The 23,746-nt window shown below is 38.6% G+C and overlaps 1 protein-coding gene across 1 annotated transcript; it reads right to left on the reverse strand.

Annotated features, from left to right (window-relative positions):
- Positions 1 to 69: 69 nt before the first annotated feature.
- On the reverse strand, positions 70 to 19,927 carry ltv1 (LTV1 ribosome biogenesis factor). Its single transcript, XM_041784259.1, has 11 exons — positions 19,739 to 19,927; positions 16,734 to 16,865; positions 15,146 to 15,343; positions 14,460 to 14,547; positions 12,969 to 13,101; positions 9,212 to 9,437; positions 8,871 to 8,998; positions 6,944 to 7,083; positions 5,617 to 5,669; positions 3,976 to 4,176; positions 70 to 713 (listed from the first exon to the last, which is right to left on the reverse strand). The coding sequence occupies exons 1-11, from the start codon at positions 19,739 to 19,741 to the stop codon at positions 603 to 605; spliced, it is 1,413 nt and encodes a 470-aa protein (XP_041640193.1). The 5' UTR covers positions 19,742 to 19,927; the 3' UTR covers positions 70 to 602.
- Between the last annotated feature and the right edge of the window lie 3,819 nt (positions 19,928 to 23,746).

Raw genomic sequence — 23,746 nt, forward strand, 5'->3', positions numbered from 1 at the left:
TCTAGAAAATGCCAAAAGTTGAGGTTCTTTATGAGGATTTGATCAGAAAACAAGAATAAATCAGACCTCTTTTTTACTATGAGCAGGTTTATTTTAGATTGCTGCAGCATGATGAGCTCGGCTGGTTAACCCTAGATCAGTGGTTCTCAACTGGTTGTGTCACGGGACTCACCATCAACTCCTCAAGGAGAACTGCGACCCAAATCTTGGGAGATTTTTTTGGTTGACCAGATATATTTGATAAAAAAATAGTAGAGCTTGGGCCTAAGACGGTAAAAAAGGTATAACAAAACAATGAAACAGGACAAAGCATGCATGTTTTATAGAGTCTTGTAGACAATTTGGTGCAAGCTTTTTCCCCAGGCAGACATCTGTGACCCACTGAAAAGAGCTTCCCGACCCACCAGTTGAGAACCACTGCTCTAGATAAACTTCTTATTTTAAACTATGTGAGCTTCATCTGGGAAACCAGAGAGAATCCCGCCCTCACGGGTCCGTCCTCTCGCCCCGGATCGTTTTTGAACGTCTCCTCTGCAGCGGCGAGCAGCAAGTCCTCTGATTAAACAGGAAATAGTACAAAAGTCTGTGCAGTTCGAGCACTGCTAAAGCTTTAGTCCTTGAATGTTCGTTCGTAGGTTCAGCAGCTGCTTTTCCTGGCGGGCTTTTTCTTCTTTGAACGCCACCTTGTTTGCCTTCTTCTCCGACCTCCGCTCCTGTTCAAACACACAGAGGTAAGTTAACACACTGGAGAACAAGGTTTAGGTCAGTCTTTAACTCTGTGGTTGGTAGAGCTCAGTGACCGCCAACTCTGTCAGAGACTCTGGTTCCAGAAGTTAAAAAATAAAAAAAAACTCCACAATGAGACTGCAGGTAGGATGTTCAGGTAAGGTCACACCTTTACATTAAAGCCAAACAGCAACAGCAGTTTTATATAATTTAATCTGATGGTAGATTTTGGAGGGGCGTCACCAGTGTTCATTTTGGCAGCAATTTCTGATTTTAGTTTTAGTCTTTAAATGAAATGCATTTTAGTTTTAGTCCCATTTGAGTCATTTCTATCCTCTAGTTTTAGTTGACGAAAATTCAAAACATTTTAGTCTAGATTTAGTCCATAAAAAGTCCTCACATTTTAATCTCTACTTTTAGTCCAAGCCTCAATTTTCTTGCCTAAATCTGGTACCAAATCATGGTAGTGTGTTCTCTGCACTCTGCTAACCCTGGGGTCCCTGCTTTCTACAGCTGAGAGAATAGATACAGATGTATTGTTTTTGACAGATTTACCACCAGAGATTCACAGACTTTGAATGTCCGACAAAAACTACATTACATTTTAGTCTAGTTTTAGTCACCTTGACTAAAACTAAACTTAGTTTTTGTCAGTTTTAGTCATCACAGATCTATTTTTGTTAGTCTAGTTTTAGTCATGGAAAAAAAGGCTGTTGACAAACATTTTTAGTCATAGTTTAAGTCGGCGAAATTAACACTGGGCTGCACAGCGGTGCAGGGGTTAGCGCTGTTGCCTCACAGTAAGAAGGTCCCTGGCTCACTTCCTGGTCAGGGTCTTCCTGTGCGGAGTTTGCATGTTCTCCCCGTGCATGCATGGATTCTCTCCGGTTACTCCGGCTTCCTCCCACCACCAAAGACATGGGTAATTGGTGACTTTAAACTGGCCGCAGGTGTGAATGTGAGCGTGCCTGGTTGTCTGTCTATATATGTCAGCCCTGTGACTGACTGGCGACCAGGTCAGGGTGTACCCCACCCAAGTACTCTCGCCCAATGACAGCAGGGATAGGCTCCAGCCCCCACCCCCCTGCTCTCTCTGAAAGCTGCGCTTGCAACCCTCCTCCGACCCAGCTCCTCCTTCATTCTGACTTGATCGGTGTCATTCTGTGCTCTGGAGTCTTTGCTGCTTCTCTCCCTGCCTCAGCCTTTCCTGAAAGCATGCTGTTCCTGCTGGACACTTCCCCGTGTAAGCTCATGGAAGGGCAGGGGGATCCATGAACAGCCACACCACCAAATATAAATAACAGCAACAAGTGCTAATCAATGACTGATAATAAAAAAATATTTATGACCACAAATCAAGTGTGATTCCTGACTGAACTAGTCATTTAGGCATAGTCAGACACTAAGCATATCTTTACTTACATTATTTTGGTTTTACAAACCTTCATGTACCTCACCTTGTGGATATTAAAGTGGCCCCAACATCCTTTTATATTTCTGTGTGTGGCCCTCAGTGGGAAGAGTTTGGACACCCATGTTTCAATGAAATAATCCCACAAAAAGGACTGCAGCTGGCAACTGCAAACAGAATAACTTTGACATTTGCAGGGATTTATTACGTCTGTTTGATGGTAAAAATCTCAGTCTCTCAAAATTAAGATTAATTAAGATTTTAAAATCTAACCACAAATGTAAATTAAAGTTGTAGTTAAAGTTTTTTGAAGCCTTTATACAACTCCCAATGAGTCAAGTCAGCCTAAGCTCATGTCATATAAAAAAAATGTCATCATGGTGATTTTTTTTGTTTGTCATGAAACAGGAAGTAGTTTTTTAGTCTTTAAGCACTGTTAGAGCCTTGAATCTTACAAGAAAACTGAAGTCAACACTCAAAAATGTCCTTTCAAGTTCTTTCAATCAGGTAAGACAACGACAAGCAGTCTTCAGCGCTGGACCACAGGAAGCTTGTTACTAAAACCTTCACAATAAGACAAACAGCTTCCTGGGAAACATTAAACCACTCAGAATATATCATCTATCTGAACCTACTTATAAACAGCCAAACAGGATAAACAAATATAAACAAAAAAAGGGGAATATTAGCACAAGTCTCCTAGAAAAGTTTATGTACATAGCAATTTCCACCAAAACTTTAAAGTATTTTAAAAAGGCAGAAAAAAAGAGTGAAGAATCGAAGCACATTATTAAAAAAGGCGGATTGATCAATTTTAGAAAAAAGTAAAAAAATTCTAATGATTTCTTCTTGAATTAAGCCCTCAGGGGAAGTTCATCTGATTCAGATAGAACTGATTTTACTGTTAACAGAGAGCTGACAAAAACAAACCCATGAACAAAACTAAGTGGCTCTCCCTATCAAGGAAGTTACTTTTTTAAACATAAAGGGTAAAAACTTCCTGAGACTAAAGACAGATTATGGGTGGAAGAGGATTTGATGTTATAAAACAGTAAAACTGTTAAGTAAACATCATATCTACACCAGTGTTTTGAGACTGAAAAAAACGACTTCCTGTTTCATGGCGAACAAAGAACTGCCATGACTAGGCTGTTTCATTGTGGGTAGTGCAATTCTTTCCTTGAGATCATGAATAACCCGTGTTTCTACAAATAAGGTTGATATCATACAAACTTGTGTCTTCTAAAGGAGCTTCTACTGCCGTTTCTCCCTTGGGTACCTGGCGGTAAATTTACCACGGTTTGTTCTGGCGTTTTAGTCAATAATCAAATCCAGTATGGAGAAAGAGAACAGGATCTTTACTTCTGTTGAGCTCTGCTTGTTATGTCTTTACTTTAATGGTTGGTTTAGCTTTCCCACTCATCCCATCTCTCCTTTTTCCCATACTCCTCCTCATCCCCCCCCCACCCCCCCTTCACAGGAGATGTTCCTGTTTTTGTGTTCGTTCCTCCCCTCCTTTCCTGGGCTTGACTCGATAGGCTGGGTGAGAAAAAGCTGATTATTACCAAAGAGGATTTAGAAAGATTCCAATCAAAGCGTGATGCCCACAGTGAGATTGTTTGTTGATGTTATCAGGTCACCATCAATCACGTTTGCTCAAACCACACGTGAACACGCACCGATGAAGCGGATTAGTGACTTTTCATTCTTCTATGACACGTCAGGATGATTTTGTTTGTTTTATAAAATAAACAAAAACTTCAGAGTTGATGGAACCAACTATCAGGACTTGGGTCTGGTTTTTAGAGGACTGTTTGTGTAGAATCTCTCTTACTCACCTTGCGCTCTTCCTTGACGGCTTGCTTCCTCGCCTTCCTCTCCTCTTTGCTCTCCGTCTTGTCCCGGGGCTGTGTGGAGACTCGGGGCAGGTCTGAGTCGTTGATCCTGGTCATCCTCTCCACCTGTTTGTTGGTCAGACCTTTAGCAGGAAGGACGTCCAGAGGGATTCCCGTCTTCTGTGACACACGGATCGGCTTTGGCTGAAAGAAACCAGAGGGTTGATTTAGAGTTAAATGTTCTCAGACTCTGCCTCGTTCCTGTATTTATATTTTCTGCATTTTTATGGCTACATCTTTAACACAGATGACACTTTTTCTACTGTTTTACTTGAAATAAAAATTTCTAAACTTCGACTCTAAATTTCCACCCTTCCTAACACCAGGCTGTTTCTATCCTTTATAGGAGGTAGAAGTAGAAATTGAAAAATGTCCATCATGTTGTATTATGATTTTAAAATGACAAGGACACTTGGAGAGCAACTGGATTCTTAAAAACAGTGGAACTGCATCATCTGGCTCACTGATGTTTAAATGTTTTGGTATTTTAAATCTGAATTTGCTCAGAGATGCATCTAACTGCCTGATGAGGAAATGTTTTCCAGGGAAGTATGCCCTTTAACTTTCCCAACATTGTACTAAGCTCTGTTGGCTTTTTTTAAACTCCTTTATTTACAGCTTCTTTACGGCGATGACGAGTCATGAGTCAGCTCTGACACATGGTGTCATATAAATGTACTGTAAAACAACTGTACTGCTCCTTTTTAGGGATGAAACCTTACAGTAATACTGTTCAAAAAACATAATTTTAACTTCAACAATTCTATGACATTTATTTTATACCTCCTTCACTTAACTTGATTTAAAGGGCACATATTTTTCTTTTTAAAACAAGTTTATATAGATCTCAGAGGTCCCCTAAACATGCCTGAAAAAAACACTTCAGTATAGTATTTCTGAACGTCTAAAAACCCCTCTGTTTCAGCCCTGCTCAGAACGAGCTGTTTCTGTGTCTGTGGCTTTGAATGTTACTGATCTGTCTGACTCCGCCCCTGATCCCGCCCCTCTCAGGAAATAGATGTGGCTCTCCTGATGGTACAATGTTACAGACACTTTTATCCAAAGTTTCGGACCTGATGGATTTGAACCATCAATCTCCCAGACCAAAGTTAGCAGGGTAACCCACTTAGCTAACCAGCATTGCGCCCCCCCCCCCAACCGAACCGAACCTGGGGGCAGGGCTAACTCCCCACATGACATCATGAGGGGAAAAATCTGAGAACGGCTTGTTTCAGCACACATTTTCTGAAAGCTGGAGAAAGAGAGGGGGAGAGGGAAATGCATTTTTCTGATTCTTGAGGGGATTGTGGACAGGCCAGGGGCACATATGTGTTAGAAAAGCCTGAAAAGTGTATTTTGCATAATATGTCCCTTTTAACATCCTGTTCTGCATGGATGCGTGTTTGTTCTTGACTTTATCCGGAGCTTTGTCTGGCTTAAACTGTTCTTTCTTTGTCTCATTCTTTCCCAGTCTTTTGTTTCATACTGTGAGTGTTGCCCCAACCTGCTCCTCCTCCTGGTCTCAAACCGCTTCTACAAACTTCAAATCTGACAGGAGGGTAAAAACAGGGGAGTCTCTCTTACCTTTGAAGGCTCCTCAATGACTTTTGGTCGGTTGTAGATGTTGGAGTACGTGCCTGAAGAAGACAGAGAGAAGAAATAAGAACAACTCAACAGATGGAGTCTGTTAGTCCTGGACTCTACTTTATCTACTGCATGGAATCAGAGTCAGCTTCAATGGCCAAGTATGTTTACACAACAAGGAATCAGACTCTGGTTAGCTCTGCTCTCACAACTGAACAAAAAACTGAAATAAGTACAAGAAATTAAGACGACGTACAAGCTCTTGTTGGGTATAATTTCCAGTATATTCGAGTCCACATGCATTAAGAGTACAGTTGCAAGATGTGCAAAGATGACCATAAATATAAAACCTGAGGATGTGGGAAGATTTACATGAGAGAGGTGATTTAAGATAGTTGATTAGTGCAAATGTGCAGAAGAAATGAGGCTTTACCCTACAGAGAGCCTTCTTACTGTATCTGAGTTACAGTAAAGCAGGAAGAGACAGAATACACTGAGCAGGGCTGTAAGCTGCTAGTAAAATGAGAGTTCAAAGGTCATAAAGTATGATAGTGTTAGTATTGCATATTGTTTAGGAGGCCTCTGGACCCAGTCGAAGGCCTCCCCCGCGAGACCACGAGACCATCAATTCACCTGAAGAGCTAGAAAAACAGCCATATCTGCCCTGGGAGCTTTTATTATGAAATGCTTCATCAACAGGAAGTTACATCATTCCTGAGCTTCACTAAAACGGTTTCTAATATGAGTAGATTTGAATCAACTGAAGAGAAAAACACGTAAAAATCCAACCTGCTCTGAAAATCAAGGTTCAAATTTTCAGTCACACATGATTAAAACATCAGACTTCTAAACTGAACCAACCTCAGACTCTGTGCTCTGGCCTTTAAAGCCGTGGGATTCATACTTCACTTTTAAATTCTGAGTTCTATTTTATTATTGGCTGTCCGAGTCAAACACAGACCTGATAAGATTTGCCTCCATCATAAAGTTTCAACCTTTGGATGCTCTCATAACAAAACAGACTCAGCCAGTTTTGTTTCTAGTCAGAGCTCGGCTATCAGACTTCTTTTATTTTGTCATTTAAACATTAGTTTAAAAAAACCAGAAGACACAGTCATACAGTCATACAGTTTCTCTTTACCCTCCTCAGGCCATGTTGTTACTCTGAGTCATGGTTTTCACTCAAACCAAAACTGCAGAGCGGTATTTTTAGACTTCCACTTCTACTTTGGAGTCTCTGAGGGGAAGTCCACCTCCATAAAACCTAGAGAGCACATCCTACAGCTGACTAATACTGTGCTGTAAGGGAAGTCTGAATTAAACTCACTGATAATGGTTTCACAGTCCCACTTCTCCTCTGGAGCCCCCATCACCACCATCTCCATCTCCTCTTCCTCTTCGTCATCTTCCTCGTCCTCCTTCAGGACAGGAAGTTCTTTTGGACCCAGATCATCAGGCCGCAGAGATCTAGACCACCAAGAAGAAAATAGTCAGCTTTGTCTTTTCTTTAATTGCGTTTAACTATAACAGCAATAACAGTGATATTAATAAAGATCATCATCTGATGAAGCATCATCACAGCAGCTGAAGTTTATATCAAACATCTCAGCACTGAAAACATCATTAGAGATCAACTACAGGCTATCTTCACATCAGGTCTGGCTGTTAGGTCCCAGCCTGGGTACTGTAGGTGGTGATACACATGCAGCTGGTTAGAAAGACAGAATGTTTGAAAAACTTCAGACACAATCTTCAAGGACAACAATGGAATGTTTGATGAACTTCAATGGATGAAATAACCTTCAAAGGCTAGGATGGAACTTTTCATACGTTTTAAAGAATGACATCATCTTCAAAGGCAACGATAGGACGTTTGGCAAACTTTAAAGGATTGCATCATCTTTAAAGGCAAGGACGGAATGTTTTAATAGCTTCAAAGGATGACGTTGTCTTTGAAGGCAAGGACAGAATGTTCCAATTGCTTTATAGGATGACATCATCTTCAAAGGCAACAATGGACTGTTAAATAAAATCGAATGGATAAAATAACCTTCAAAAGCAAGGATGGAACTTTTTGTAACTTTCAAAGGATGACATAATCTATGAAGGAAATGATGGAATATTTGATAAACTTTAATGGATTGTATCATCTTCAAAGGCAAGGACGGAATGATTTAATGGCTTTAACGCATGATGCCATCTTTGAAGGCAAGGACGGAATGTTTAAATTGCTTTAAAGGATGACATTATCTTTAAAGGCAAGGATGGAATGTTTTAAAACCTACAAGGATGACATCATCTTTGAAGGCAAGGACAGAATATTTGGCAAACTTTAAAAGATGGCATCAACTTCAGAGACAAGGACGGAATGTTTTAATAGCTTCAAAGGATGAAGTCAAATTTCAAGGCAACGACGGAATGTTTAAATTGCTTTAAAGGACGCCATCATCTTCAAAGGAGAGGATAAAATGTTTTATAAGCTTTATAGCATTATTTCATCTTTGAAGGCAAGGTCGGAATATTTGGCAAACTTGACAGAATGTTTAAATTGCTTAAAAAGATGACATCATCTTCAAAGGCAAAATGGAATGTTTGATAAACTTTTATGGATGAAATAACCTGTAAAGGCAAGGATGGAACTTTTTATAACTTTCAAAAGATGACATCATCTTCAAAGGCAACAATGGAATGTTTGATAAACATAAACGGATGACATCATCTCTAAAGGCAAGGGACAAAATGTTTGTGAATCATGGGATGTTTGGGCCTTTCCCTCCATTTTTGCAACCAAAGAAAGTGAAGCTTGCCATCCACTTTCCCCAAAGTAGCCAGCCAAGGACAGTCAGCATTAAGGAAAGTTTGCTGGTATGTGTGAGATAGAGAGATTAAGTGTTGTAGTTTGTTTGTAAATTTACCAAGAAAAAAAAGAAGAGACTCTAAGATCAGTCTAAGCTTATGCTCCATGATGTGTTGTTTTTAATTATTATTGACGCTATTCCTACTTTAACATCTACCGATCAGCTCAGAGGATGAAAGTGGCCTGTGTTGCACAGCTATGACTGTTTTAGAGACAGGAGATGTTTAGAGTTGACTCTACAGCTCTACTCATTGATGAGTACCTGGTAACCAGGCACAGTTGCATTCACATGCCTGAGAACTCATGAATCAGGCCAAAGACTACACTGATCACATGGAACTAGACTTTGGGTTCAATGTACTCAGTTCAAGGCCTGGGTCCCTGCGGTGATACTCACTCCTTCTCTTTCTGTATGAAGTAGTCTTTGATAATCTCCTCCAGGCGGGCGCTGTCCGGTTCAATGAATCCTTCCAGCTCAGCGTTATCGAGAGCACCGATCTCATCATCATCAAACTGTTCATAAAACTGAAACCAAAGACAAACAAAGAAGAGTCTCAATCTTTAACAAATGCATTCTTCTTTAAAACGACAGTTTAATACATAACATCACACTCCACAGGGGTGCACAACCCAACAATCCTTGCTGATGTAAAATATGCTGAAATTGACTAATTCATTCATTCCAATACTGAAATACAAATGTGGTTCACAGCTAGAAAAGAAGTTGGAATATTTCACCTTCTCGAAGCGGTCGTCCAGGAGGGTGAGCTGCTCGTTCCTCCTCATCACAGACGACGTCAGCGAGTACTCCGTGAACCGGCTCTTCGTCTCCTCGTCCATGAACAGAAACTCTCGATCGCGGCCGCCCTCCTCGTCGCCTGATAAACCCCCCTCAGAGTCAAAGTCGCCTTCATCATCTGTGTCCTCCCACTCATCATCATCATCATCATCATTATCTTCATCTCTGTTAGAGATCACGAAGAAAAGGGGCAGTCAGTGTCATCTGATAGTTTATGAATAATTGTCTCTGCCTTTAAAATTATGTAAAAAACGAAGCATAATCAGTATAAATACCCGTGTTTCTCACTAATCTGGGCTTCACTCTGAGTGGGAAAGGCCAGCTTTTCACACAAGCACTAAAAAGTTCACCTGTATTTAAAAATGTATCAATACTTGACATTCAACTCTATTATTAGGTTGATTTAAAATGCTCACTGTAATATTTCTCTAATGTAAGATTTAATCATGGATGAGTGACACGTTCTGTTTACAATGATCGCAAGTTCTTCACAGAACCTGACTCCCCTGCCTTTAACTACATTTTATATCCTCATCTTAATCAGTTTGATCATTTTAGGTTGTATCTCACTCTTTAAATTCCAGAGTTATGTTTAGTAGTTTATCCTCTTATTTTAGAATTCACCAACTTCTCTTTGTTTTAACTTATTTTAACAAACTGGGCCCTGTTCCTCGTACGTGGTTCAAATAATCAGAGCTAATGTCCTTTTAGCCTGATTCAGTTAACATGATGATTGAAGGCTGGCTAAGTCCGTTCCTCCACGGCTGAATCGCGCTAAATCAGTGTCGTTAACTGGAACCAGACATGAGTGATCAGGACACTTGCGCGTGCCCGTTCTACATAGAAAGGGAGCAGTGTAGATAACAGAAATCATGACTGTCTGTCATAATTCATGGCGAATAATAAGGAAAGCGCGACATTTTTCACACAAACAGAGCAGCAAACAGTCACAGAGGAGTTTGAAAATTACAAAAACACTGTAACTCTGAAATCCAACACCTCTGCTGCAGCGAAGGTGAGACATGCAGCTTGGCAAAGGATTGTGGACAAGATAAATGCGCAAGTAAGGAATATGTAGGCCTAGTTATGCATTGCTGTATAAGGCTATAGCCTAGGCTATTAATTTAAATGTGTGTTTGCCATAACCTTGTAGCCTAATGACCTACAAGAATTACTTTCTATCATTAATGAAACTTGTGTATTTTCTAAAAGTACTAGTAAGCACCAAACTGTACAACAGGTCCTAACATGATGCTCTGTAAAGCCAGCATACCATCTGCATTCATCTAACACAGTGATACTCAACACGTGGCTTTTTTGTGAGGATTTGGAGAAGCCCCTGACTGCAGACCGCAGATCGGGCGGCGCTCAACGTTCGGCGTTTGACTCCACCCATCTCAACGTTCCATAAACCAATCGTGTTCAGTCTCGTTACATACAACTTCACTTCATTTTGCAACTGCTTTTTTTACCGTCTCCCGCTCGACTCCCGACTAATAATTTCTGCCGCTTGTCTCCCTGTTTTTAAGTATGGTCCCGTCATCTCTAATATTTTTCAAGTCAAAGTAAGTCCTCTACTTGTGCTTTATATCCAAATCTCAAAAACATCCACCCTCTCCCCATAGTTGGTTTGATCCAAAGACACTGCATGAGATCCTCTCTGCAGGTTACACAGACACATAGGTAGCTGTGTGTCACTCTTGCTAAAGAGTTTATTAGAGTATCAGCTCTTTTTTAAAAACATGTTAACATGATATGTGATGAGTTATACTGGTTGGTTAAAGAGTTTATTCACCCTGTGGTTTAGCCCTGTTGTCGCTATCTAACATAAGTTCTGACGTGCTGTAATGTAGCATCCTCTAATATTCATAAGGAGAGGTTAGAGCTGCGAGAATCTTAAAAGTAAGGAGGCTGACTGTTACTATCATGACTGACTTTCATAAAAAGCATCTTGTCTACAACCATCTACTCTGGACCATATCCAGCTCATAGATCCAGCTGTCTTCCTCGTCCCTCCCCTCATCCACAAACAGCTGAAACCTCGTGTCTGTATCTCCCCCACTCTTACAAAAAAATAAAAAAAAACCCTCCTGATCAGCTAAATAAATGCCTAAATTTCTATCCCACTCATCTACATAAACTCCAAATCAGTAAATACTTTTCTAAATACTGCAAATCAGTAAATATCTTTCTAAAAACCGCTAACAACGTTGAGCTCCAACTCAGCCAATGGAATGGCATTGAGCTCCGCCCCCCAAACTCAACTCAGCCAATGGAATGGCGTTGAGCCCCCCCCCCCCCCGAACTCAACTCAGCCAATGAAATGCCGACATTAAGCAGCGTTGAGCTCCGCCCCGATCTGCGGTCTGCAGTCAGGGCTCACTGAGGATTTGTGGCTCTTTTGTCTCAATTTGATATATGATTCCCTGGAAAAAGCATAAATTATCCATTGCAATTTGTTTCCCACACTTATACAGTAGGCTTTAATTGTCAACCTTTATTGTTTGTCTGTATATTTCTATTGCCCTTATTCCCTGCTTTTTGAAAAATTGCATTTTTTCTCTTTTTTGCCAATTTTTGCCCATTTAAATTGACTCTTGCCATTACATGTCACCCCCCCCCCGCTGCTTTTTGCCAATTTTAGTCACTTTTCACTCAACCCTCCTTGCTATTTTTTTTTTTTTTGCAAATTTTAGTTATTTTTCACTCATTTCCCTCCACCCTTTTGCTGCTTTCTGCAAATTTTAGTTATTTTCACTCATTTCCCCATCTCTTTGCTGCTTTTTGCCAATTTTAGTTATTTTTCACTCATTTCCTCCACCTTTTTGCTGCTTTCTGTCAATTTTAGTTATTTTTCACTCATTTCCTCCACCTTTTTGCTGCTTTCTGCCAATTTTAGTTATTTTTCACTCATTTCCCTCCACCTTTTTGCTGCTTTCTGTCAATTTTAGTTATTTTTCACTCATTTCCCTCCACCTTTTTGCTGCTTTCTGCCAATTTTAGTTATTTTTCACTCATTTCCCCCACCTTTTTGCTGCTTTCTGCCAATTTTAGTTATTTTTCACTCATTTCCCCCACCTTTATGCTGTATTTTGCTCATTTTAGTCACTACACTATAAAGACTTTTGTCTTTACATTAATACCTAACTCCAGTGTTTCCTCATTATGAGTCCCCAGATAACATGTCCTCAGAACATTAGTTCCTCTGCTTACACAATCCTCCATTCCTGACAGATCTGCCAACGTTATGTGTATTCCAGGGTGAGGACTTGTTTTATTTATCATATCAGTGCGTAAAGGCTGGCTACTGCATTATTTTGTATGAAAAGAGAAATCCAAATAAAGACTGACTGATGGTTTAGAAGTGTGTATTTCTCAATTCTGATAAGTTTGTCCTTTTTTAAAACTAAAGGTCCATGGCTCTACTGTTAACGTTAAAGCCTTTCTGCAGACATTTTAGTGAACCGTTACAGTATGACTGAATATAAAATAACTGCAGCCTTTTACATAATCATGTGACTGCACAGCCTAACATCATGACTGACACAGCGATTTATTGTGCAGCTCTATTCAGAAGTCTCCTCACTAGAAAAGCAGCCAGGAGTTTAGATCAGTAAATCTACAATATTCTGTAAATCATAAAACCCAGGAACTGTGAGGATTCTCAGTTCTAGACAATAAAGATAAATAACTCACTCCAAGTCCACGGCTCTACTGGAACTGTTGGCTTTAAGGATAAAATCATCCTCCAGGATGTTGTCAGGGTCATCATAGTCAAAGTCTTCATCTAGAGCCGCCACAATGTCCGGGTCCATGTCAAGCCGAGGTCCTGGAGAAAAAACAAAAATAAATAATGGAGAAAACCCAAGCTCTGATGTTTAAATTTGAGAGAAACGCTCGAGTTTTTACAACAGTAGGAACATTTAAGCTGTATGGAACGCTACATTAAAGATGACAAAAGCTGAGACCAATCTTTACTGTGATTACTGCCTGTTTTTATCACTCTTCTGTACACACATTACTGCTGGTATGGTGCAGCTTCATTATTTAACTGTTATCTAATTCATATTAATGTTAAAGCAGCTGTAAAGCCAACCCTTTTTAAAATCACATTACAGCCTTCTGGTGGTGCTGCTGATGCCATAACCAGATCCATAGATGACATTACTGCCTAAATCAGAGGAGATTTAGCCTAAAACATCTGTGTTTAAACCTTAGAGTACCATCACTGAACTGTCACTAGCCTGAATAACCACAGAACAGTAGAAATAAGCTAAATAGACTATATTAAACTAGGATTCACATGATAAAAATCTCTGAAGAGCTGTAGTTCCTCCTGGTCACCACCAGAGGTCGAAAAAGAGCCTTAACTCCTTCATGATACATTATATGGACAAAAGTATTTGGCCACCTGACCATTCCACCAACAGGGACTGTAATATTCAAATCAACCTACTTTATCTACTTAATCTACTTTAATAGTGTTTCTGTGGGAATGTGTGTCCATTCATTCTATAGAGCAGTGGTTCCAAAAGGTGGTAAGTTGGATCTTAAAAGTAGCAGAAATGGGTTAGAAGTGGCAAGATTTATATAAGAATAGCAAAAAATAAAAAAAAAAAGGCAAAAATGGGTATAAATAGTGGTAGGAATTAAAATGTGGTTGAAAAAGCTTTAAAATTGGCAATAATGGGTGGAAATCTGGTGAAATAGGAAGAAAAATCAATATAAACTGGTAAAATAGTGCTAACTGAGAAAGAAAAAATAGGTAGATAATGGCAGAAATTGGTCAAACTGGAAAAAAATGGCATATCAGATAGTGAAATGGGGTTAAAATGGAAAAAATGGGCATAAGAAGTGGTAAAATGGGGTTAAAAGTGGCAATAATGGGTCAACAGAGGCAACATTTGGCTTATGTGGCAAGAATTGGTTTAGAAGTGGCAGAAACAGGCAGAAAAAAGTGGTGGAAAGGATTTAAAATGGACAAAAATAGGTGTTAAATGATAAAAATGTGTTAAAATTTATGGGAAAAATTAATGAAAACTGGTTAAAATTTGGCAAAATTGGTGTAGAGTGGCAACAGTGGAATTCTACAAATATTCCTAGTTTTTTTTAGGGAATCTGGAGACCCCTTCTGGTTGAGAACCACTGCTCTAACGGACGGGGTCGTTTTAACCGCTGGTTTCTTACCCGAGATCGGAGCAGCTTTGTTCAGAAGTCCAACTTCCTCTTCAAACTCGGAGGCGAACACGGAGGATGGCAGCTTGATGGAGGACGCCTGTTTATAAAAATCACAACAGGAATCATTTCACAGCTCTCTTTATTCAACAGACCTGTGTTAGCGGCGACCAGCTTCATAAAGACGTAGACCAATGACAAACATCTCTACCTGCAGTAAAGTTATCTGAGGTCAAAGGGGGGGCGATACAGAAAAAACATCAGAACCAAAGCTGTCCTCCTTTCTGTTCTACTTCACTGTAAACCCCTCCGTGTAGAAATGTCAGAGATTTCCTGTATCTGTTTAGCTCCTGTCATAAATAAAGAGTTTGGGGGCTTACTGGGAAACCTTCATAGCTGTAAACACAGTGTGGATAGAAGTAAACAAAAATAAAGACAGGAACCGTATGCATTAATGTCCAAATGGACCTTTCTTCAGTCTTTAGTTCTTCAGCAGATTTTCCATCAAATACAAGGAAATATCTTCTAAACATCACTAATGAAAACACAAGAAGCCTCCTGATACGTCTGATACTGAATTTTCAAATGAAGGAACTTTTCTAAGATCAGAAATATTTTTATGTTTTTAAACACTGAAGTTCTCAGGAAATATTCTGAAAGATTTCAACGATTAAAGAAAAATCCTGGTGTTAACTTACAGGTGTGGCCTTCTCACTGTCCCTTTCCTCCTCCTCTTCATCCTCGTCTTCTTCATCACGTAGAGAAACCTGCGAGGGCGCAGCAGCCACCCACTCGGACGGGCCCGACGCCTCCTTCAGGTGCTGCAGGTAGTCGTAGTCATCGTCGAAGAAAACGCCAAACTCTCTCTGCTCTGCTCGCCTCTTCTCGGCATCCGCCTGACAAGATGAGTGAATAAAAACTGTTAAAAATCTATGAGACAAGGCTGGCAAGGTTTATCGTCTCATCTTTGGTGGGAGGAGCTCAGTGGGGTCGTTCAGACGAGTGACATCACTTTAGTCCGTGCGTCCAGACGCTGCACAAATGATCCGTCTTCACTGACCTGAACTCTGTCTCTCCTGTTATTCTAATAGCCAAACATCTCTGTGGCTCTCCTGGTATTTCTACACGCTGATAAGAATGAATGGGAGTGGCTAGAGTGCTTCTTTAACAGCTTTTCTCCCTCATGTTCTCCTAAATGTGCTTTAAAAGGGTAGGCTGAAATACTATCTAGATCAGTGTTTCTCAACCCTGCTCAACCAAAGAGCCAAACTGTTGAAAAATACCCAAGAAGTGAAAAGTGGCAAAAGCGGCTTAAAGTAGCAATAAAAATAGGTTAAAGGTGGCAAAAATGGTCAAAAAGCAGCACAAAATGGGTGAAAGGTGCGAAAAATGGGGAGAAAGGGTGTTAAAATCATCAGAAAGTAGCAAAAATGGGTGAGAAGTGACAAAAAATGTGTGAAAAGTTACTCAAATGGACAAAAAGCATTCAAGAGCGGCAGCAAAAGGCAAAAAAAATAGGAAACAAGTGGTATGTAATGGCAAAAGGTTGCTTAAATGGGGAAAAAGGTGGCAAAAAAATGTGAAAAAGGGAAAAAATAGGAGAAAAGTGGCAAAATGAAGAGGCAAAAATTGGGAAAAGGGTAATCAAGTGGTATTTAAGGCAAAGGGTAGCTTAAATGGACAAAAAGTGGCAAAAAAATGGTTTAAAAAAAGGGAAAAAATGAAATAAAGTGACAAATATTGGGAAAAAGTGTTAAAAAGACATTGCAAAAATGGGCAAAGAAATAGGAAAAAAAGGGATATTTAATTGCAAAAGGTAGCTTAAATGGACAAAAAAAAGTGGCAAAAAAATGGTGAAAAGAGCAAAAATGGGATAAAAGTGAAAAAAATGGGGAAAAGTAGCAAAAAGAAGTTGCAAAAAGGCCAAAAAAATACGAAAAAAATAGGTTTTTAATGGCAAACTGTAGCTTGAATGGGAGAACCATAGCAAAAATTGTTAGAAGGGCAAAAAATAGCTTCCCATTTTTAAGGTTTTCTGGGGGAATAACATTTAGAATTAAGACATAGAAGAGTCACATATAAAAACAAAAGAGCCACACATTGAGTATCACTGATATAGATAATAATAAAAAAGACAATATCATCTGCATGGTATCAGCAGATAGGAGGATTTCTGCCTTTATTTACAGACGATGTTTGTCTCTGGAGACTCCTGGTGTTTTTTCACAGTTACTGGACCCTGAGCAGACTTTTTAGACTCTACCTAAAGATCCAGTAAGTCCGTACCTTGGCTGCAGGCAGGAGGACATGCTGAGGGGCTTTCTCGTCTGCAGCGAGTGGGTCTCTCTGACTTCTGTGGACGAGGTGAAAGGTCACGGCCTTCTTCTTCTCTATGAACGATTTCTTCTTTCGATGAGGCTGAAAGAGACAAACACATGAAATCTCTGAGTATTGTTAGGGAGGCCATGGAGCAAAATTCATGTTTGGGGAAAGTGTGTGGCAAAACTCTCAGCTGTTTCAGACTGGCTAATCACCAGACGTTTTTTAAAATCTTTCATAAACATGGGAGGGCATAGATGAAGGGACAGTTTCTGTCGAATTCTATCATCATCTGAGAAATCTAGATTAACTCCTAATGTCATGATAATACTGTCAAAAGGCCTGCATTGCTTCAACCCATAAGAGCCCACACCCATTTCTCCTCATAGGAAAATTATGGTGGGGCATTACACAGACTCAGTAGACCACGTACAACACACTTATAACTTAAAAAATACATCCATCTCTGATGTCAAGGATAGGAAATGTTACTTATATGTCACATTTGGTGTTGGTGGTTAATTTATTCTCATCTATTATTGGAAAATACATTTACTTTCCAGTCTTGATTGCCAAGTGGCACCATTTTATCTTTTCATTTGTATTTATACAGCATAAATCAAAATCAATTAGATTTAAACACAAAAATCATTTTCAGGGGCAGTTTTCCAACACTAAAACCTTGTGAATGGTCCCTCCAGTCATGATTTATTGATCACATCAATGCATGTGTGCTGGATCTTGAAATAGGGGCTTTTTAACCCCTTTTCACCACTGTTTCTGTTCATTTATGCCTCTTTTTCACACTCTTTGCTCATTTTTTCCACTTTTAATTCACTTTTGAACCCCATTTTCCTACTTCATCTAGCCAATTTTGGCTACTTTTTACACTTTATACCTGTTTTGCCACTTTTTAACAGCTTTTCATCATTTTCCACCCATTTTGGTACCCTTTCAGCATTTTTGTAACCCATTTTCGCCACTGTTCCCCATTTTTGTCTATTTAAAAAAATCTGCAACTGTATTTGACTTTTAGCCGTTTGTTCCGACTTTGAACTCATTTTTGCCAGTTTTTGACCTGTTTTTACAAGTTTTTCTGGCTTTTTTATATTTGCCTGTTTTTGCCTCCTCAACCCATTTTTGTGGCTTTTAACCACATTTTACAATTTTCCTCACATTTTTACTCTTGTTGCATTTCTATAAGATTTTATTTTTGCCACTTTAACCCCATTGTTGTCTCTTTTGAAACCTTTTCACCACTGCTTTCACAAGCAGTATGGTGGCCTTTTTGGGACAAATAATCTGAATGACTGCAGTACGATTAGGGCTGAACGATTTGGGAAAATAATCTAAATGTGATTTTTTTTACCCAATGTTGCGATTGAATATGTGATAGTTTCTTAAGTTCCTCACATGCAGTGTTAATTTTAGCAGCTATTTTTAATTTTAGTCTTAGTTTTAGTCTTTAAATGAAATGCATTTTAGTTTTAGTCACATTTTAGTCATTTCTGTCCTTTTTAGTTTTAGTCCATAAAAGTCCTCACATTTTAGTCTTTACATTTAGTCCAAGCATTTATTCTCTTGTCTAAATCTGGTACCAAATCATGGTAGTGTGTTCTCTGCCAAACCTGGGGTCCCTGCTTTCTACAGCTGAGAGGAAGAATAGATACAGATGTGTTGTTTTTGACAGATTTACCCACAGTGGAGAAATATCACAGATTTAGAATGTCTGACGAAAACTATATTACATTGTAGTCTAGTTTTAGTCATCTTGATGAAAACTAAACTTAGTTTTTGTCAGTTTTATTCATCACAGATCTATTTCTGTTAGTCTAAGTCTAGTTTTATTCATCACAGATCTATTTCTGTTAGTCTAAGTCTAGTTTTATTCATCACAGATCTATTTCTGTTAGTCTTAGTCTAGTTTTATTCATCACAGATCTATTTTTGTTAGTCTTAGTCTAGTTTTTGTCATGGGAAAAAAAGGCTGTCAATGAATAGTTTTAGTCATAGTTTTAGTCGACGATTTTAACACTGATCTAATGCACTTTTCAACAAAAACAAGCAAAAATTCATTCTATATTTTAACCAACACAATATTAGATTAAACTCGGGCTGGACAATTTAAAAAAATATATCTAACTGTGATGATTTTGACTCACTTTGCAAACTGAATATGACCTGCTGTATTAAAGGGAGTAATAATTGTAATATAATTCTCATATTTAACAAGAGAAGCATACAAATGATTTTTACAACACTATTGTAAAAATATGCCACTAAAATGATTTCATGTTGTGTGATGCATAATGTCTTTGCTGGAAATAAAAACTTTTAAACTGGTATTTAGTCACAGAGGGATGAGTGACAGTAGGATTTAATCTCATTAGTAATAACTGTCCAGCCCTTAGTGCGATGCTGTTTGTTCTGATGCTTTTACAATCAAAGACATTTTATTCTACATGGTCAGAAAATAACACAGATATGTCACCATTTAGTTAACAATAACAGAGATGATCATTTTTGCAGAGACTGTGTTTGACACACGATGCATTGAGGAGGAAACCCACTATCAATAATATAGACAACCTAAAACCTAAAACCAGCTTCAGACAATAATTTTTACTTAGATCATGAAGCAAAATGTTTTACCTGAACTATCTAGTTGTGGCTTATATGTTATGGACTAAAATAGTCCTGACTCAATATTTTACTATTTAAAGCGATTATTATTGATTTTAACAGTAAAGTATTGAGTAAACAGAGGAACAAACAACAAAACAGAGCCATAAATGAATAACAGTGTTGGTTAAGCCTAAAACAACCCCAGTGTAAGCCTGTAACTGTAACACTACATGACATAAAGGTTAATCCGTGTTTTTATCTGTTTATTCTATTTTAACTGACAGATGCAGTACTAACGTTAGCTCTGCTAGCTAACAAAGTTAGCTATGGTTAAAATGCCAGCTTACCATTCTGAAACAGAAACTCTGTTGATTTTCTTCGACTTTCTCGGTTTAATATCCTCAGACCTTAAACTGCAGGTGGCTGTTGAAAAGAATAACCGTATAAATCCAGAAATAAGTCGTTGTTGATGTTTTTCCACGCTGAGTTTTCCTCCACCATGCTGCTACTGTCACTGGAAAGGACCATTCCGGGACACAGCGGGGGTTTAAACACGTCAGTTAATGTTTTAGACTAAAGAAAGAATCAGGTTCATTTTAATTTAGTTATCATAACTATACTATCATATAATAAAGTTTTACAGCCAGGATGTTTTAAGCAACAGAGACATGTATGCTATTTTAGATCGGTTTGTCCTCCCTAGGCTTCAGGAGTTCTTGGTATAGTCCAAATCGCTCTCTCCCTCTCTTCCTGCTATAGAGGTTGTCTTACTAGTTAAAGTGTGAATTACCGCCACCTGCTGGATGAAAATGAGCCAATCAGCAGAAAAGAAGCTGTATCATCCAGACTGGAGTCATTAAAGTACCCAGAGGTCTACATAAACGATGAGCTGGACTGGACCCTTAACACCGACACCCCTCCAGGACAGGACAGAGCAGGATGTTCTTCCTGAGGAGACTCAGGGGGGTCCGTGTTTATAATGACTCCTGAGGATCTTTACCGGTCCTCTTTGCTGTGCTGGTAGGTTGGCGTCAAGGTGAGGTCAACAGGATCAACTAACTGGTGAGGAAGGCCTGCTCTGTGGTGGGTAGAACTGGGCCGTCTGTAGACTGTAGGCTGACTGGAGGTCCCCCTCGACCAGCCGTCATCTCATCCCACCCTGGTGCAAACCTGAACGCTTCAGACACTCTTTTATGCCGACTGCCATCAGACTGTACAACAGCAGGGGGCGCCACAGTCTGTCTTTGCACTGAGCAACGATAACTGTCATACAGGAACTTATTTATCTCATACTAGATGCTCATTCATGAACGGCTCATCACCCTCTCAGGGTTTATTCTGTTGATAGCACACTGGAGTTTCCTCCTCTGTATAATAACCTTCCTCCTGTAGATGAAGACTTCGAAACATCACTGAGAAACAGCAGAATAAACCCTGTAGGGTGAGAGAACGAGTATTGATGAGCAGTTCATGGACGAGTCAGTTCTACTAAACGACTCTTTAATGTGAGCCACTGTGGCTAGCTCCTGTTTGAGTGCCAGTTTCCTTTCCTCCATCCTCTGTCCTTATTTAATCCACATTTAAAAAGCCAGACTGGAACCAGATGAAGAGCAGTTAGGGGCCAAAAAAGCAAAGACAGCAAACAATATGAAAGTTAATAAAACACCCATAATGCATTGTGAGTATTGTTCATGTGGGGCAGGGGCGTAGCTAGTGATTTAAGGCCCCTAGAAAGAATATTACACAGTACTCCCCTTAGCCGGCTAGCGAAGCCACAAATGTTGCATCATTTTTACAAATACATGCTTTTTGATGTATTTTTTAACTACAATTTCCCCAATTTATTTTTTACTATGGCTAAATTAAATCTACTTGCATTATTTTGTAGTGCTGGACCACACTGTTTGGACATATTTAAGAAAGCCCCAGAATTGTATTTTACTCTATTTGGTACAAATATCAGTCTGTTGACTGATTCATTTAGTCACTTTTGATACAATAATGACACTAATTATAAAGAAAAATTAAATAAAAACACAATTTTCATTGTAGGCAGATGGAAGCCCATTTCTGCCACTTAAAAAAGCAAAATGTGGAAGTAAGAAAATTAAAAAAAAAATCAAAGTCATAATTAAAAGACTAAAATTTAAAATTATAAGATAAAAAAAATCATAATTAAAAGATACAAAGTCAAAATTATCAGATAAAAAGTGATTTAGTCAATTATAAGTTTTTATGTGATAATTTTGACTTTCCGATTCATAATCTTGACTTTGTATCTCATTATTATGACTGTTTTCATGTAATTAGGAATTTTTTATACAATGTGATTTTTTAAAATCTCATAATCATGACTTTTTAACTCATTTCTGACTTTTTTAACTCAATTCTGACTTTTTAACTCATAATCATGCCTTTTTAACTAATAATTGATTTTTTATCTCATAATTATAACTTTTAACTCATTTCTGTCTTTTTAACCCATAAATCTGATTTTTTTAATCTCATAATTCTGACTTTTTTTTTATCATAATAATGATTTTTATCTCATTTCTGACTTTTTATCTCATAGTTCTGATTTTTTTATTTCACAATTCTGACTTTTTATAACATCATTATGACTTTTTATCTAATTTCTGACTTTTTATCTCTTAATTCTGATTTTTGTTATCTCAGAGTTCTGACTTTTTTTTATATCATAATTATGATTTTTTAACTCAAAATTCTGACTTTATATCATAATTAAATCCTAGTACTAGATACTTTCCTACACTTAAAATGTCTGTTTAAATTCAACTAAAAAAACAAAAAACATATTTAAGTACAGTGGCTTCCCTATCATCCCGTGGATGTTAGTGACCATGGTCAAATGATGTTGATTACTAAACCACCAACGCTTCCTGGAGCCTCATTCGAACACAAAATCAGAGATTTTTGCTTCAGCTGGTCTGTCGTATTTGGAGACTCAACATCTGTGTAAAATGAAGGTTGCAGACGCGTCGACTGTCTCCGGGCCTTTCTAGCAGGAAATCAAACCTGTCAGGACTGAGAGGTGTGGTAATATTCTAATGAGCTCTGCATAATAATAGAGCTGCTTTGGTAAGGAGAGATCTGCAGTGAGAACAGCTTCCACCCACACACACTGCTGTTTTCCATTTCTCACTTCAGACTCCAGTGACTATCAAAGGTTTCACATCCAGTTTTTCCAGTTCCATCAACATTTTTTCTTCTAAAAACAATCCCTCTAAACCAGAACCTACAATCAGAAGTCTGCACTGCTTCTCTCTGAAGAAGGCTGTTTCACTGCTATGAGTGATCGTCTGCTTCTTTATAACCTCCCAAAAACAACACACAAGCAGGTCAATGTCACACAACATAGACAAGTGTATTTAAGTGTTTTTATCTTAACACGAAGCAGTTTTCCTCTTACACTTAACCAATAATCTTTTTTACTCCACAACACTAAAACTAGCTGACACTCTTTAGTCCATTTACACCAGCGTCTCCCTGCAGCTACAGTCATTTAAAATCAGTCCACCTCTGCTCCTTTACGTCTCATTTACCTTTAAAACTCTCAGACAGCTCAGTGGAAAAATCAGAGGTCATCTGAACCGTATGGTATCATACAAGTTCCTTTTCATGCCATAATCGTCAGCCTGCCTATGAGAAAATTCTGTGTGCTAACAGGAAGTCAGTTAGCCTTAGTTTCAGTCAGTAGGCCTAAAGAAAATAAAAATGATAAAAACTGTTTTGAATGCAAAATAGGTCCAATTTTAAAAATATGATTTTAAAAAAAGGATGAAATTAATTGCGATTAACTACAGAAATTCTGGGGTAAATCACAAGTGTAAAATGGAAAATGTAGTCCTTTGACAGTCCTAGTTCTTCTACATAAGAGCAGACCAGTGGTCTCTTAGTAAAACATCGCATAGATCAGGTCTGAGGTTGGCGTACGCCACTTCTCACAAAGACAGAGCACCTCACTGTTAGACCTCCAGGTTCAGCGGGGCTGTACTGATGGATGGATGAATACCTGCAACCTGGACTGGTCCAGTTCTAAGGAACAGAATAAGGGCCACTGCGAATAAAAATTGAGACACACCTTTTTTTTTTTTTTTTTTTTTTTTTTTATACTTGTGGGAAAAAAAGTCGGAATTCTAAGAAAAAAGTCAAAATTCTGAGATCAAATTCAGAATTCTAAGATTGAAGTCAGAATTTAAAAAATAAAGTCAGAATTCAGACTTTTTTCTTAGAATTCTCTGATCTCAGAATTTTGAATTTTTTCTTAGAATTCTGACTTTGATCTCAGAAGTCTGACATTGATCTAAAAATTCCAACTTTGATCTCAGAATTCT

Source organism: Cheilinus undulatus, linkage group 4, assembly GCF_018320785.1.
Source record: "Cheilinus undulatus linkage group 4, ASM1832078v1, whole genome shotgun sequence".
Classification (NCBI taxonomy): Eukaryota; Metazoa; Chordata; class Actinopteri; order Labriformes; family Labridae; genus Cheilinus; species Cheilinus undulatus.

Coding starts and splice junctions, on each gene's coding strand:
- ltv1 (XM_041784259.1), bottom strand. Junction 15,344..16,733: donor TCCTCCTGCCTGCAGCCAAG/GTACGGACTTAC, acceptor TCATCTTGTCAG/GCGGATGCCGAGAAGAGGCG. Junction 14,548..15,145: donor ACAGTGAGAAGGCCACACCT/GTAAGTTAACAC, acceptor TTTTATAAACAG/GCGTCCTCCATCAAGCTGCC.